This window comes from Schistocerca serialis, chromosome 3 (genome assembly GCF_023864345.2).
Source record: "Schistocerca serialis cubense isolate TAMUIC-IGC-003099 chromosome 3, iqSchSeri2.2, whole genome shotgun sequence".
NCBI lineage: Eukaryota > Metazoa > Arthropoda > Insecta > Orthoptera > Acrididae > Schistocerca > Schistocerca serialis.
The window spans coordinates 478,454,677-478,472,440 of record NC_064640.1 but is presented as its reverse complement, the minus strand read 5'-3'; the positions used below and the strand labels follow the sequence as shown (position 1 = coordinate 478,472,440).

The window sequence follows — 17,764 nt, the reverse complement described above, 5'->3', positions numbered from 1 at the left end:
ACAGTGGTTTGAGGAGCATTATGCAGAATGCATGTTGTTGCCTCAGCCACCAAATTCCCCTCATGTAAATCCTATGGAAGCCATCTGCGTCGCTATCAGGGGCCATCACCGCATTTGCAAATCAGCAGCCCATTATTTACGCAAATTACATGACCCGTGCATAGACATCTGATGCCACATACCCCCAAAAAGCTACTGACAAATAGTCACCCTGATATACAGACTCAGTGATGTATTTTGTTCCAGGTGCAGACAAACAAGCTATTAAGCAGGTGGTCATAATGTTTAGACTCATCAGTGTACATCTGTAGTTTTTGGTGGTATGTGAGGGGCTGTGGCTCTGTGCAAAACTATTTAACCCTTTTAGTGCCAAATACGATCTGATCGTGATCCAGATTTTCGGCGAAAAATGCCAGTAACGATCTGATCGTGATGCCTTTCTCATTCATTTTTTCCGCGCTTGAAGGCAAAGTTGTTAGTATTTCCTAGCGAATGAGAAAGGCATCATGATCAGATCGTTACTGGCATTTTTCGCTGAAAATCTGGATCACGATCAGATCGTATTTGGCACTAAAAGGGTTAAAGTACCATCAACCTGTCTAGAGTTGACTGGTTTTTTCGTATTTTTTATGCTACTTCACAGATAAAGTGATCTGCGTTTTCACTGAAAATAGTGTCCTTTAGCTCACAACTAAGGGATTTTTTCCTGTTATTTTCTTTTAATCAATGTCCTGGTCACAAGGGAAAACAAATTTTAAGCACCAGTCAACTCAACTCAGCACTCATTGTTAACTTGACCAGCATATTAAACGTACACATAATGAATTCTCACACATAATCCTGCTGGTATCAGCCTCGCTATTGGATTATTTTGTTATTTATTTGTTTTTTTTTTAAATGGAATTTTAGGATCAGAAGATGTGAACTTAACACATTTTGTTTAGTGCATACATCATACAGATTCATGTTCATGAAACTGATAGAAAATATTTAATTAATTCCCAGATGTAAAGTAATTTGATAGAAAATATTTAAGTAATTCCCAGATGTAAAGTTATGTCAACCTACACACAGTATTATCTCAATTATTAATGAGCTAATTATTACAATAGGCCTGAAAAATATAGGAAGTATGGTTTACATCTGTGTAAGTTCCTAATTAATATCATAGCCCTGGAAATTTTAAAAGTCTCCTATTCCTTTGGAAACAGGAACACTTAGTTTTCTTTCTGTTTGATCATAGACAATAAGCCAACATCTTCTGTCTTAGTATATTTGAATTGGAATCTGTCACAATTGGTAATGAAATTAATTTCAAGTTCTTCCCCAGATACCATTTCCTCAAAGCAACAAACATAAAATATAGTTTTGTTGGTTGCAAACTTCACTATAAGCAAACCCCTTGGTTTAGGTTCATCAAAGTTTCATCATTGTTATCTTTCTCTTCAAACCATTCACCCGATAAATTTTTAGTGAACTATTGTATACCTTCATCACTGTCACTGGGATCCTGGGACCCTGTCTGTTTTCTTTTAATGTTGGGTTTCATGACTTCTCTTTTCCTTTGTTTCTCAGTTGACACAGGATGAGACAGTTCTTCATTTGGTTGAGATATTTTGTCTGCAGTATTGATGCTGGCAACACTTTTTGCTGGCTCAATTTCTATTTTCCTTTTCTTGACACCTGGTGATTTTCCACATCTCATACCCTGGAGCACTTTTACGGCTGTTTCTCCCACCAGAACTAGTGTGCCTTGACCTTCTGGAGACTCTGCCATACCAGATTGTGATGATGATAGTTTATTAAAGACTTTTTGTGGCCATGAGAAATTCTGCAGGCCCAGAATCCAGACTTTAAGTTGGTAGTTGTATTAGGATTGATGGTCTCCATCAACTCACTAAGGACAGCAGGGAAATTGTTCTTGGTAATTGAAGTCAGTTGCCTGTCTGCTTTTTGGTGCCATTTTGTCAAGATTGATGTCCATTTCATTTTAATAGGTCTGTAAAAGGCCACATCTATAGGTTGTAGCAAATTGGCTGGAGACAGATTAATTTAATTCTGTGCCCCTTACACATTTTCAGCACATGTGATGAAAAATGGGAAGACAGATTGTCACCCAGCCCTGCTTTAACTACCCCTTATTTCCTGGTCCAAGGCTTTACAACAGTCTGGAATCAATTTTTGAATGTAACACCCTGAAACCATCAAAACTTCAACCTGTTCCTGAAGGTACTCCGTGAGTCTAAGTATCCCTTATATGTTCAGATTTATAGATGACATATGCAGGCATGGGTATGCCATTGGCTGTACCAGCTAAGATCCCACTGGTTGCTGATTTAGAAGAATACATTATTCTTTCCATATAATTGATTCCTCATTTGAAAATACACTCTTTTCCACCAAGTTTATCAGCTAGATTGGTCTCATCATAATGTAGAATGTTAGAAGGTCTGATGCCCTCTGGTGTCTTTTCAAGGTTTATCGATATCAGTTGGAAACATAAATAATAAAAAATAATAATTTTGATCAGAGAAAATATGAATTTCATCATGAAACAGAAAACAACATAAAATCAGTTGAGTCACTAAGTGTTTAAGACTACAGCATCTTTGCTCTATTAGCAGGGATGTTTATTGATGCTGTTGTTGACAGCATGGCATTTCAATGAGTTAAACCATCCAGCCACTCTTTTCCAGGGATATTGTTTCTAAATACTTTTGCCTTCCATCAACTTCTTTCATGATAATGTTTTGCTAAAACCCAAAGATCAAATTTAAAATTGGCCATTCCCACTCTGAAACAGTAATTGGGTGTCCTGTAATGATTTTTTCTTCCTCTACATTAAATACACTCACTTTTCCATGTTTTCCCATATGTCTTCCCATCATATTGTCTCCCAAGGAAATTCATGGAATTCCATACTCCTTTGCAACATTTCTAATTGGTAACGTATTTCACTTTATATCTTCAGTTGCTTTAGCAACATCTAGATTTTTATAAGACATATCTGCTGCAATACAGAGAAGACAGACAATGAAAATAAGAAATCACAGCAAGACAACATTAGTTTTTATGGCAAAATGAAATAATCTTGTAATTAGTGCAGCTGTTCTACCTTGTGAGATGACTGGTTGACTCTGTACTGGAAAACTCTTTCACCTTGAGACATGTTTCAGTAACATGGAAAAATATATTTATTGTAATATTTTGTTAAGCTAAAAATCATGATTATAGATATATGATTATTCTGTATTTCAGTACACCTTAAAAGGGGTAAATTGAGAAAAATTAGACACAATATTTGTTTCACTCATGCTATTTTTGCTATTGTAACAATGAGTTACAAATCATTAAGGACACACAATATGTTCCGCACCACCTTATGAGGTCAAAGGGAAGATACTAGTCAGCTAGAAGCTGGCAGTAGTGTCTAGTAGCTAATTGTGTTGACATTATCAAGTTAATGTAGAAAGTGTAGACAGTGGTCAAATTCCGACTCCAATTCATTCTAGATGGTTCTACACTAGTGCATAGGACAATTATCACAAATGTTAAGCTATGCAGTTATTATATTATCAATAATAATATAAAAACAGTTTGACTAACAATTGGCTAATTATCCTAAAAGGATATAAATGATAGTTTTTCTTCTATATTTTGGCAGTTATTGCATGTACAATGATTTACAAGAGCTTGCTAAGAAATTTTTAGAAGCTCAGATTTCCTAATTGGAAATTTTCATAATCTGCCATGTTGTTTGTTGTTGTTGTTGTTGTGGTTTTCAGTCCTGAGACTGGTTTGATGCAGCTCTCCATGCTACTCTATCCTGTACAAGCTTCTTCATCTCCCAGTAATTACTGCAACCTTCAACCTTCAGAATCTGCTTAGTGTATTCATCTCTTGGTCTCCCTCTACGATTTTTACTCTCCACACTGCCCTCCAATACTAAATTGGTGATCCCTTGATGCCTCAGAACATGTCCTACCAATCGGTCCCTTCTTCTTGTCAAGTTGTGCCACAAACTCCTCTTCTCCCCAATTCTATTCAATACCTCCTCATTAGTTATGTGATCGACCCATCTAATCTTCAGCATTCTTCTGTACACCACATTTCGAAAGCTTCTATTCTCTTCTTGTCCAAACTAGTTATCATCCATGTTTCACTTCCATACACAACTACACTCCATACTAATACTTTCAGAAATGGCCTCCTGACACTTAAATCTATACTCAATGTTAACAAATTTCTCTTCTTCAGAAATGCTTTCCTTGCCATTGCCAGTCTACATTTTATATCCTCTCTACTTTGATCATCATCAGTTATTTTGCTCCCCAAAGAGCAAAACTCATCTACCACCTTAAGTGTCTCATTTCCTAATCTAATTCCCTCACCATCACCCGACTCAATTCAGCTGCATTCCATTATCCTCGTTTTGCTTTTGTTGATGTTTATCTTATATTCTCCATTCAAGACACTGTCCATTCCATTCAACTTCTCTTCCAAGTCCTTTGCTCTCTCTGACAGAACTACAATCTCATCAGCGAACCTCGAAGTTTTTATTTCTTCTCCATGGAGTTTAATACCTACTTTGAATTTTTCTTTTGTTTCCTTTACAGTTTGCTCAATATACAGACTGAATAACATCGGGGAGAGGCTACAACCCTGTCTCACACCCTTCCCAACCACTGCTTCCCTTTCATGCCCCTCGACTCTTATAACTGCCACCTGGTTTCTGTACAAATTGTAAATAGCCTTTCACTCCCTGTATTTTACCCCTGCCACCTTTAGAATTTGAAAGAGAGTATTCCAGTCAACATAGTCAAAAGCGTTCTCTAACTCTACAAATGCTAGAAATGTAGGTTTGCCTTTCCTTAATCTATTTTCTAAGATAAGTTGTAGGGTCAGTATGCCTCATGTGTTCCAACATTTCTACGGAATCCAAACTGATCTTCCCTGAGGTCAGCTTCGACCAGTTTTTTCTTTCATCTGTAAAGAATTCATGTTAGTATTTTGCAGCTGTGACTTATTAAACTGATAGTTTGGTAATTTTCACACCTGTCAACACCTGCTTTCTTTGGGATTGGAATTATTATATTCTTCTTAAAGTCTGAGGGTATTTCACCTGTCTCATACATCTTGCTCACCAGATGGTAGAGTTTTGTCAGGACTGGCTCTCCCAAGGCAGTCAGTAGTTCCAATGGAATGTTGTCTACTCCCGGGGCCTTGCTTCAACTCAGGTCTTTCAGTGCTCTGTCAAACTCTTTATGCAGTATTGTATCTCCCATTTCATCTTCATCTACATCCTCTTCCATTTCCATAATATTGTCCTGTACATAACACTTGTATAGACCCTCTGTCTTGTTAGTCTAATAAAATTACATATTTTTGAAATCTGAAGAAACTAGGGCTACAATATGATATCACTGAACTTCAGAAAGGATTGCATTCCACATATTTGAGGTAAAAATAAGTTACAAAAACTGCCACATTATTAAAATAATAAACATCTTCAGTCAGAACAAATTTTAATACACTGGTCATCAGCAGCACAGCTGAAATATATGACATTCTGATGAGAATGCTTCTTACAGACACTGTTTTCACAACTGTTGCACAATTTCTGTATCATCCACATACATGACATATTCCAGGGTTAGGTTCACCAAGAACTAGCCTCCCTTTTCTGTATCATTCTAGAAATATTTGTATACTTTCGGAAGTTTTGTTAGTTTCTCTCTTTGTTCTAAATGAGTGTTCACATGGCTATGCTAGACTTTTCTGTAAAAACTATCACCCATCTTCCTTATCTGGTTTGTTATGGCTGAAGATGATGTTTGCTGGCCGCTGTGGCTGAGCGGTTCTAGGTGCTTCAGTCCGGAACTGTGCTGCTGCTACGGTCACCGGTTCAAATCCTGCCTCAGGCATGGATGTATGTGATGTCCTTAGGTTAGTTAGGTTTAAGTAGTTCTAAGTCTAGGGGACTGATGACCTCAGATGTTAAGTTCCATAGTGCTGAAAGCCATTTGAACCAGTTTTTCATTATTTTCGAATTAAGTCCTCCAATATCAAGATGTTGGTAAAATAATGTGACAGAGATCATTTGGTTATTCTGGATGTCATAGTTGATGCACACATCTGATCCTCAGTATCCACCCCTTATTTGGTCCTGTTGTAGTCTGCTGATTTCCCTCTTTTGAAGCCATTTTCATTTCTACCATGAATTGTGTAGAGGATGATCACAGTGCCATTTTTTTCCAGTGGCAGTCAAAGACAAGAAAAAATCAACATTGAGTACTGTTTTGATTTCTCTTGCATTACTATTCTGAAGTTCAAGTGGGTTTTTCTTCCTATTTTTTTCAAAGTGGTGATGGTGGTCAACATTTACACAGCAGATTCTGAGCTATACTATAAGTGGTGTGATTGTTATGGGTCATAACATTCCTATCCATGGCCTCTATGGGAGTTATCAGTCTTTTCACAACATCTTCACACTTATTTGACTTTGTTTGTCAAAGTACACTTTGATATGTAGGGTATGAAATGTCCTTGTGTTGCTAAGAGTATATATTTTGATACCATGCTTTGCAGGTTTACTTGGAAAGTACTTTACAAATCAACAGCAGCCACTAAAACCCTGCAACATTTCATCAACTGTAACAAAACTACTGACATTACAGTAAATAATGCAGTTATCTGCTAATATTTCATGCCAAATTATCTGTAGATTTCATTCAATTGTTGTTTCTGTATTGTCAAATGCAATAGCGCTTGTTCCTGTGAATTATTATGGGTGGAGGTTACACTAAACAACCGAACTAGGTTAATAATTGGCTCCTTTTACCGACCTCCCGACTCAGCAGCATTAGTGGCAGAACAACTGAGAGAAAATTTGGAATACATCTCACATAAATTTTCTCAGCATGTTATAGTCTTAGGTGGAGATTTCAATTTACCAGATATAGACTGGGACACTCAGATGTTTAGGACGGGTGGTAGGGACAGAGCATCGAGTGACATTATACTGAGTGCACTATCCGAAAATTACCTCGAGCAATTAAACAGAGAACCGACTCGTGGAGATAACATATTGGACCTACTGATAACAAACAGACCCGAACTTTTCGACTCTGTATGTACAGAACAGGGAATCAGTGATCATAAGGCCGTTGCAGCATCCCTGAATATGGAAGTTAATAGGAATATAAAAAAAGGGAGGAAGGTTTATCTGTTTAGCAAGAGTAATAGAAGGCAGATTTCAGACTACCTAACAGATCAAAATGAAAATTTCTGTTCCGACACTGACAATGTTGAGTGTTTATGGAAAAAGTTCAAGGCAATCGTAAAATGCGTTTTAGACAGGTACGTGCCGAGTAAAACTGTGAGGGATGGGAAAAACCCACCGTGGTACAACAACAAAGTTAGGAAACTACTGCGAAAGCAAAGAGAGCTCCACTCCAAGTTTAAACGCAGCCAAAACCTCTCAGACAAACAGAAGCTAAACGATGTCAAAGTTAGCGTAAGGAGGGCTATGCGTGAAGCGTTCATTGAATTCGAAAGTAAAATTCTATGTACCGACTTGACAGAAAATCCTAGGAAGTTCTGGTCTTACGTTAAATCAGTAAGTGGCTCGAAACAGCATATCCAGACACTACGGGATGATGATGGCATTGAAACAGAGGATGACACGCGTAAAGCTGAAATACTAAACACCTTTTTCCAAAGCTGTTTCACAGAGGAAGACCGCACTGCAGTTCCTTCTCTAAATCCTCGCACAAACGAAAAAATGGCTGACATCGAAATAAGTGTCCAAGGAATAGAAAAGCAACTGGAATCACTCAATAGAGGAAAGTCCACTGGACCTGACGGGATACCAATTCGATTCTACACAGAGTACGCGAAAGAACTTGCCCCCCTTCTAACAGCCGTGTACCGCAAGTCTCTAGAGGAACAGAGGGTTCCAAATGATTGGAAAAGAGCACAGATAGTCCCAGTCTTCAAGAAGGGTCATCGAGCAGATGCGCAAAACTATAGACCTATATCTCTTACGTTGATCTCTTGTAGAATTTTAGAACATGTTTTTTGCTCGCGTATCATGTCATTTCTGGAAACCCAGAATCTACTATGTAGGAATCAACATGGATTCCGGAAACAGCGATCGTGTGAGACCCAACTCGCCTTATTTGTTCATGAGACCCAGAAAATATTAGACACAGGCTCCCAGGTAGATGCTATTTTTCTTGACTTCCGGAAGGCGTTCGATACAGTTCCGCACTGTCGCCTGATAAACAAAGTAAGAGCCTACGGAATATCAGACCAGCTGTGTGGCTGGATTGAAGAGTTTTTAGCAAACAGAACACAGCATGTTGTTATCAATGGAGAGACGTCTACAGACGTTAAAGTAACCTCTGGCGTGCCACAGGGGAGTGTTATGGGACCATTGCTTTTCACAATATATATAAATGACTTAGTAGATAGTGTCGGAAGTTCCATGCGGCTTTTCGCGGATGATGCTGTAGTATACAGAGAAGTTGCTGCATTAGAAAATTGTAGCGAAATACAGGAAGATCTGCAGCGGATAGGCACTTGGTGCAGGGAGTGGCAACTGACCCTTAACATAGACAAATGTAATGTATTGCGAATACATAGAAAGAAGGATCCTTTATTGTATGATTATATGATAGCGGAACAAACACTGGTAGCAGTTACTTCTGTAAAATATCTGGGAGTATGCGTACGGAACGATTTGAAGTGGAATGATCATATAAAATTAATTGTTGGTAAGGCAGGTACCAGGTTGAGATTCATTGGGAGAGTGCTTAGAAAATGTAGTCCATCAACAAAGGAGGTGGCTTACAAAACACTCGTTCGACCTATACTTGAGTATTGCTCATCAGTGTGGGATCCGTACCAGGTCGGGTTGACGGAGGAGATAGAGAAGATCCAAAGAAGAGCGGCGCGTTTCGTCACTGGGTTATTTGGTAACCGTGATAGCGTTACGGAGATGTTTAATAAACTCAAGTGGCAGACTCTGCAAGAGAGGCGCTCTGCATCGCGGTGTAGCTTGCTCGCCAGGTTTCGAGAGGGTGCGTTTCTGGATGAGGTATCGAATATATTGCTTCCCCCTACTTATACTTCCCAAGGAGATCACGAATGTAAAATTAGAGAGATTAGAGCGCGCACGGAGGCTTTCAGACAGTCGTTCTTCCCGCGAACCATACGCGACTGGAACAGGAAAGGGAGGTAATGACAGTGGCACGTAAAGTGCCCTCCGCCACACACCGTTGGGTGGCTTGCGGAGTATCAATGTAGATGTAGATGTAGATGTAGAAGAAAATGGAAACATTTGTTACTGAAAAGTGATTATAAGACAGTCATACCAGAGCCAGTGCATGCCAACATTTCACTGTAGTTTTCATGATTTTCTTTCTTTGTGCCAATTAAGAACAATACCCAAAAAGGAGCATGAATTTCTTCTGCTGTAATATCTTCAAACCTTGAGTGCAAGAATAGTTTGTATTGCTACATTTTTTCCCAATAATCTGTTGCTATGAGCCACAACGTCTTCTACTATGCTTTCAGTGACAAACAGATAAAATGAAATTAAATGTGTAAGTGCATTTATGGCAGTCCCTTTTGGCTCAGTTAAAATTCTGATAAAATTTTTAGCGTTTACTTTTCCTGCAATTAGAGGCTGACTGATCCAAATACTTTCATTGCTTTTTCCAGTATGAAAAGTGTAATTAACTATTATAAAATCTTGTGAGGCAGTTTTCTAACTACCGTCTTCAATCTGCAACTGTTGAGATACAATACTGTAATTCTCAATTTCAATAATTTCCTCTTCCTTATCAAAATCATTGTCAGATTCATCACACATCAGCTCGCCGTCTGAAATTTCTGGCTATTATTCATAGGATCTTTTCAGGATCGCTTACAATGTACAGGGTGTTTCAAAAATGACCGGTATATTTGAAACGGCAATAAAAACTAAACGAGCAGCGATAGAAATACACCGTTTGTTGCAATATGCTTGGGACAACAGTACATTTTCAGGCAGACAAACTTTCGAAATTACAGTAGTTACAAATTTTCAACAACAGATGGCGCTGCGTTCTGGGAAACTCTATAGTACGATATTTTCCACATATCCACCATGCGTAGCAATAATATGGCGTAGTCTCTGAATGAAATTACCCGAAACCTTTGACAACGTGTCTGGTGGAATGGCTTCACATGCAGATGAGATGTACTGCTTCAGCTGTTCAATTGTTTCTGGATTCTGGCGGTACACTTGGTCTTTCAAGTGTCCCCACAGAAAGAAGTCACAGGGGTTCATGTCTGGCGAATAGGGAGGCCAATCCACGCCACCTCCTGTATGTTTCGGATAGCCCAAAGCAAACACACGAACATCGAAATATTCATTCAGGAAATTAAAGACGTCGGCCGTGCGATGTGGCCAGGCACCATCTTGCATAAACCACGAGGTGTTCGCAGTGTCGTCTAAGGCAGTTTGTACCGCCACAAATTCACGAAGAATGTCCAGATAGCGTGATGCAATAATCATTTCTGATCTGAAAAATGGGCCAATGATTCCTTTGGAAGAAATGGCGGCCCAGACCAGTACTTTTTGAGGATGCAGGGACGATGCAACTGCAACATGGAGCTTTTCGGTTCCCCATATGCGCCAGTTCTGTTTATTGACGAAGCTGTCCAGGTAAATATAAGCTTCATCAGTAAACCAAATGCTGCCCACATGCATATCGCCGTCATCAATCCTGTGCACTATATCGTTAGCGAATGTCTCTCGTGCAGCAATGGTAGCGGTGCTGAGGGGTTGCCGCGTTTGAATTTTGTATGGATAGAGGTGTAAACTCTGGCACATGAGACGATACGTGGACGTTGGCGTCATTTGGACCACAGCTGCAACACGGCGAACGGAAACCTGAGGCCGCTGTTGGATCACTTTCTTCACTAGCTGCGCATTGCCCTCTGTGGTTGCCGTACGTGGTCGCCCTACCTTTCCAGCACGTTCATCCGTCACGTTCCCAGTCCGTTGAAATTTTTCAAACAGATCCTTTATTGTATCGCTTTTCGGTCCTTTGGTTACATTAAACCTCCGTTGAAAACTTCGTCTTGTTGCAACAACACTGTGTTCTAGGCAGTGGAATTCCAACACCAGAAAAATCCTCTGTTCTAAGGAATAAACCATGTTGTCTACAGCACACTTGCACGTTGTGAACAGCACACGCTTACAGCAGAAAGACGACATACAGAATGGCGCACCCACAGACTGCGTTGTCTTCTATATCTTTCACATCACTTGCAGCGCCATCTGTTGTTGAAAATTGTAACTACTGTAATTTCGAAAGTTTGTCCGCCTGAAAATGTACTGTTGTCCCAAGCATACTGCAACAAACAGTGTAATTCTATCGCTGCTCGTTCAGTTTTTATTGCCGTTTCAAATATACCGGTCATTTTTGAAACACCCTGTAACTTTCATTGGAAATAAATATACTCATGAAATCCAGAACACAACTGTAAATAAAAAAAAATATTGAGAGTATTTGAAACAAATTGTAAGCATATAAAGTTGAAGAAATACTTACATGATTAGGTGCATGGTGGCAATTACAATACAGAGGCTGAACTGAAGTTAAAAATTATGTTGTAACTAAACAATGACCAGGTCTGGCTTCAAATGAGGCCACATGCACACACTCCATCTAAGATGAAGACTGAATATTAGATTCCATGGAAATCATCTGCCAGTGGACACTCAGAAAGCTAAAATTTGCAGTTTATATGCTGTAGTACTTGAGCATTAAAGAAAATGTTTACAGATGAACTTTTCACACTATTGTTATCAGCAGTCTTTAAAATATACACTGAACAGCAAAATTTTGAAAAGTACAGCTTGGATTAGAATGTGAAGATTTGACATATACTTGGTATATTTATTACATATATAAAAGAGAGAAGAAACAAAAAGGAGTATTATTTAGGCAAGGAGTGGCATTATAGCAAGCAGAACTATTCCATTTTTTATAATTTTGCATGGGAATCCATCCACAGAGTTGATAGGGAGCTGCAAATGCCGCTAATAGTGGTTTGGCATGCTCCCAAAACAAGGCTGAAAATGAAATTGTATGTGATTTAAATTTACCAGATGTTAAAAAACCAGTCTGCATAAAATGTATGAATTATGCTTCGGTGATTCTGGAAGCAGTGGAGAAAGGAACATTTGCTGCATATTTTATTTTTAATATATAGGGACATTGCACATTATTGGCAGGATTAACCTGAATAACCTTTGAACAATGGGTACAAGGAAGTCTTCATGTGTAATACAACATCTACCTGACAGGTTGAAAGTTAATGTGTGTAATGCCTGTACAAAAATTGTATGGTCCATTTTGCTTCATTGAGCTAAGTGTTTCAACAAATATTTACCTGCACATAGTTGAGTAATAGTTGAGGCCACAGCATGATGCACATTCCACAGACTATATCTTTGAGTAAGACAGAACAAGTCAACATCTTACAAAGTATTCGACTGGTCATACTGGACGTGATGACACTGTGTTTTACTCATGTCTACCCATACCTCTTTAGCTGTTACCTGTAGATTCCTTTTTATGAACTTATGTGAAAGACCTAGGGCATGTGCGATATTGCCAAAAACAATTCCAGATCTCAACATGCACATATCTAAAGCATTTTCATTGGCAATGCCATATTTTCTTCAGAATGTATGGCATGAAATGAGTTATCACTTAGCTGCTGTCTCCTAACCAAATTTTGGACTTGGTTTTACATGTTCTGTTATTCTTAACAGTGTACCCATACACATTAAATAATTATAGCTGATTTTATTCACTGTATTAATTTTGAGTTGCCTAGTACTTTGTTCAGTAACATAGCTAGTGATTCTTCTTTATTGTATGCCTGTCTGTTCTTCTGTACTTGTTTATGTGGCAAGTAGTAGAGAGGTACCAGCAGGATGGATGAGAGAAGCAAGAGCATATCACCAGTACTTAATGAAACTGGGCTGATAATGCCCAAAAACTTCCCATAGTTCACACATACAGAGAAATATCCTTTTTTTCACTCTAATAAGTCACAGTTATTTGAAAATTAACTCTAATCACCATAGCCTACAAAAAATGTCTTAGGTATGCATGTTATAGAGTTTCATTCTGCATTTTTTTTGTAACATTACATAATGCAGTACTGTTTCAGAGGCAGATTCCAAAACAGCACGGGTTCTTATGTCAATGGTGGTACCTGGACACCTAATATTCACTTTTGCCATCAATTATATGCAGACAGGCAAATTATACCCCAGTATACCCTTCCTCTTATTGTACATCTCTGCAGCTGTTGTGCAGGTATAGACATCATATAAGAAACTGACACATTACTTGTTCAGCTGTACTAAGAGCTGTAAAACTTTTTATTTTCCTGTCTTATTCAATAAACTCTGTTGCAGGTGGGGCTGCTGCTTTACCTTGCATATGTGTTAACATATTTTTTCTGGAGCAGGATGGTAGACCCTGATAATGCAACTATACCATATCTAACATCACTTGGGGACGTGTTAGGAATAATTTTACTAGGAGCGACATTTGAGTTTCTTTCTTTATGTGGTGTGCATCTGGAACATAATAAAAAAGAATAAACACTCATGCCTTCAAAATAAAGATACAGTGACATTATTTTTTTAAAAGTTGTATAATATGTGTTCATAATAGAGCAATAAATTCATATACTGTATCTTTCTCTGTAATTTCTATGTGCCTTTCACTTCAGCAACATACCCAGCCATTGTACTGAAGACTTTGTAATGGTGAAGAAATTGCTATATCAGTTCACACATGTTAATTAATAGGTATAAAGAGAAAACACAAATTAAAGACAGGAAAAAAGTATGTGTTTTGGTTAAAAAACTTCCATGTTATTATAGAGGAAGCAAGTTGAAAGTCATGAGAATCTATTAGGAAAATACATATGTTACTGAAAATATTTTCCCATGTAGGAGCAGTTCCTCCATATAAAGAACTGTACAGTCCCATATTTTATGGTCATTTGTAGACTACTAACTAACCTGATGAACATCACTTCAGTTACCAGAAGCGTTGTTAAAATAAAACACACATCTGATTTTGAAGATATATTTTTCACAGGTTCAGGTTTCCTTCATTTTAATGTTCTGAGAGGAAGAATATGTCCAGAGAGATCAGTCTGTTTCTGAGATAAGTGTGACTTAATAGCTCACACCTCATAGGTAACATGTTAGCATAGCATTCCTTCAGGTCTCTTGCCAGTATCAGAATAAATGCATGTACAGGGTGAGTCACTAACTATTGCCACCTAGAAGAACTCCAAAAGTATGACAGTAGCTGAAAAGTTTGTGGGACAAATGCTGCATGGGACAATGGGGGCCATAATATGACATTGGTTTTTTGTTGATAGGAAAGGTCACTTCACAGATGTGAAGGTCAATTTTGTTTTTTTTTTAAATGGGATACTATAGTTTTGTACTTATTTTCTGACAGAGGCTATCGAGACAAATCAAATTATGTGTAACATTAAGGTCTTTGAAGGTCAGTGAAGGTCACAAAGTTGACATGAATATCCATTTATAGAAGGTGTTTGAAGTGAGGACCATTGGTATCTATTCAGTGCTGTAATCTTCTTATCATGGATTGAGTGGCATTCCTTATCACTTCAGCACTTATTGAAGCACATGCTCTGACAGTTTCCTTTCGTATATCGTGCAAATAGTAAATATCCATTTAACGTACCACTGACGTGTAAACACCATTCGACAGTTTCGCAATACAACACTAATAGGAACAGTAAGAATAGTATCATCGAATCAAGCGAATGTGAATTATGCATTCCTTTGAAGAACAAGTTGATATACTTCTCATTTACAGAGAATACCAATGACATTCAGTGAGAGCTAGAGACTTATACACTTAAATATATCCTGAACATACTCACCCTACATGTTGTATATTTAAATATTTGTATGATAAATTGAGAACAACTGGATCTTTAACACATTGGAAATATATCTGGCAAAGGAAAGTTACTAATGAGGGAATGCAAAATTGGTACTCTTGCCAATGTGGTTCGAGATCCTTGTGTTAGTTCACGTCAGATCACAATGGAATCTGGCATGAGCCAGATTAATGTTGTTCATGTTCTGCATCACCATAAATATCATCCTTACCATATCAGTTTCCACCAAGAAGTAACTGATGTGGATTGTATGCATCACATTGAATTCTGCAAATGGGCTCAACTTCAGATTCAGACAGAGGACACATTTATTAATTTGGTTTTCTTTACTGATAAGGCTACAATCATAACTGTGGAAATGTTAATTTGCATAATATGCATTATTGGGCAACTGGAAATCATTGTTGGCTGCGTCAAGTTGCACACCAAAAACTGTGGTTGGTGAACGTATAGTGTGGGATTCTGGAGGACAGACTTATAGGCCCTATTTCATCAAAGGAAATCTTAATGGTAGGAAGTGCACCACATTCCTGCAAGAAACATTGGGTCTGTTATTGGAAGAAAAACCTTTAGGAAGAAGGAAGAGAATTTGGTATCAACACAAAGGGCGTGTGGCACATTTTTCACTGATTGCTAGAAATTAGTTGCAGATACAATTTCCAAATCATTGGATTGGACGCAGAGGAGATGTGTCGTGGCTGGCTTGTTCACCAGACTTGACACCTCTGGATTTTTTCTTATGGAGATTCGTAAAAGACATTGTTTACAAAGACGTTCCAACTACACCTGAAGATATGCTAGAGAGAATTGTCACAGCATGTGCTTCGATAAGTACTGAAGTGATAAAGAACACCACTCAGCCTATGATAAGAAGATTATGGCACTGCATTGATATCAACGGTCATCACTTCGAACACCTTCTGTAAATGGATGTTCATGCCACCTTTGTGAACTTTGTAGACCTTCAAAGACCTAACTGTTACAGATCTTTGGATTTGTCTCGATAGCCGCTATCAGAAAATAAGAACCAAACTATAGCATCCCATTTAAAAAAGAAAATTGAGTTTCATATCTCTGATGTGACCCCACCCAGCAACATAAAACCAAAGGCATATTATGGCCCCTGTTGTCCCATGCAACATTTAACATTTTTCCCACAAACTTTTCAGTTCCTATCATACTTTCGGACTTATTCTTGGTGGCAATAGTTAGTGACTCACCATATATATATATATATATATATATATATATATATATATATATATATATATATATATATATATATATATATATATATATATAATAGAGGGAAATATTCCACGTGGGAAAAATATATCTAAAAACAAAGATGATGTGACTTACCAAACGAAAGCGCTGGCAGGTCGATAGACACACAAACAAACACAAACATACACACAAAATTCTAGCTTTTGCAACCAACGGTTGCTTCATCAGGAAAGAGGGAAGGAGAGGGAAAGATGAAAGGATGTGGGTTTTAAGGGAGAGGGTAAGGAGTCATTCCAATCACGGGAGTGGAAAGACTTACGTTAGGGGGAAAAAAGGACAGGTATACACTCACACACACACACCTATCCATCCACACATATACAAACACAAGCAGACATATATAAACTCAAAGAATTTGGGCAGAGATGTCAGTCGAGGCGGAAGTGCAGAGGCAAAGATGTTGTTGAATGATAGGTGAGGTATGAGTGGCGGAAACTTGAAATTAGCGGAGATTGAGGCCTGGTGGATAACTTCCTCAAATCCTGCCCCGAAATGAGTTCCATCCTCCATGAAATCCTCCCCAATCCACCAAGAGTGTCTTGCCGCCGTCCACCTAACCTTCGTAACCTCTTGGTTCATCCCTATGAAATCCCTAAACCGCCTTCCCTACCCTCTGGCTCCTACCCTTGTAACCGCCCCCAGTGTAAAACCTGTCCCATGCACCCTCCCACCACCACCTACTCCAGTCCGGTAACCCGGAAGGTGTACACGATCAAAGGCAGAGCCACGTGTGAAAGCACCCACGTGATTTACCAACTGACCTGCCTACACTGTGACACTTTCTATGTGGGAATGACCAGCAACAAACTGTCCATTCGTATGAATGGACACAGGCAGACAGTGTTTGTTGGTAATGAGGATCACCCTGTAGCTAAACATGCCTTGGTGCACGGCCAGCACATCTTGGCACAGTGTTACGCCATCTGGGTTATCTGGATACTTCCCACTAACACCAACCTATCCAAACTCCGAAGATGGGAACTTTGATATATTCTCTCTTCCCGTTATCCACCAGGCCTCAATCTCCGCTAATTTCAAGTTTCCGCCACTCATACCTCACCTGTCATTCAACAACATCTTTGCCTCTGCACTTCCGCCTTGACTGACATCTCTGCCCAAATTCTTTGCCTTTAAATATGTCTGCTTGTGTCTGTATATGTGTTGATGGATATGTGTGTGTGTGCGAGTGTATACCTGTCCTTTTTTGCCCCTAAGGTAAGTCTTTTAAGTCTTTCCGCTCCCGGGATTGGAATGACTCCTTTCCCTCTCCCTTAAAACCCAAATCCTATCATCTTTCCCTCTCTTTCCCTCTTTCCTATATATATATATATATATATATATATATATATATATATATATATATATATATATATATATATATATATTATTGATAGACACACAAACAAACACAAACACACACACAAAATTCAAGCTTTCACAACTCACGGTT

At 38.5% G+C, this 17,764-nt stretch overlaps 1 protein-coding gene across 1 annotated transcript in view; it reads left to right on the top strand.

Annotated features, from left to right (window-relative positions):
- The window catches only part of LOC126470938 (solute carrier family 41 member 1-like), a 345,317-nt gene extending 331,639 nt beyond the window's left edge, over window positions 1–13,678 (top strand). Inside the window, exons 9-10 of the mRNA XM_050098989.1 lie at window positions 13,240–13,388; window positions 13,490–13,678. Coding sequence (XP_049954946.1) covers window positions 13,240–13,388; window positions 13,490–13,678 — 338 coding nt within the window. The remainder of the gene's footprint in view (window positions 1–13,239; window positions 13,389–13,489) is intronic.
- The last annotated feature ends 4,086 nt before the right edge of the window (window positions 13,679–17,764 follow it).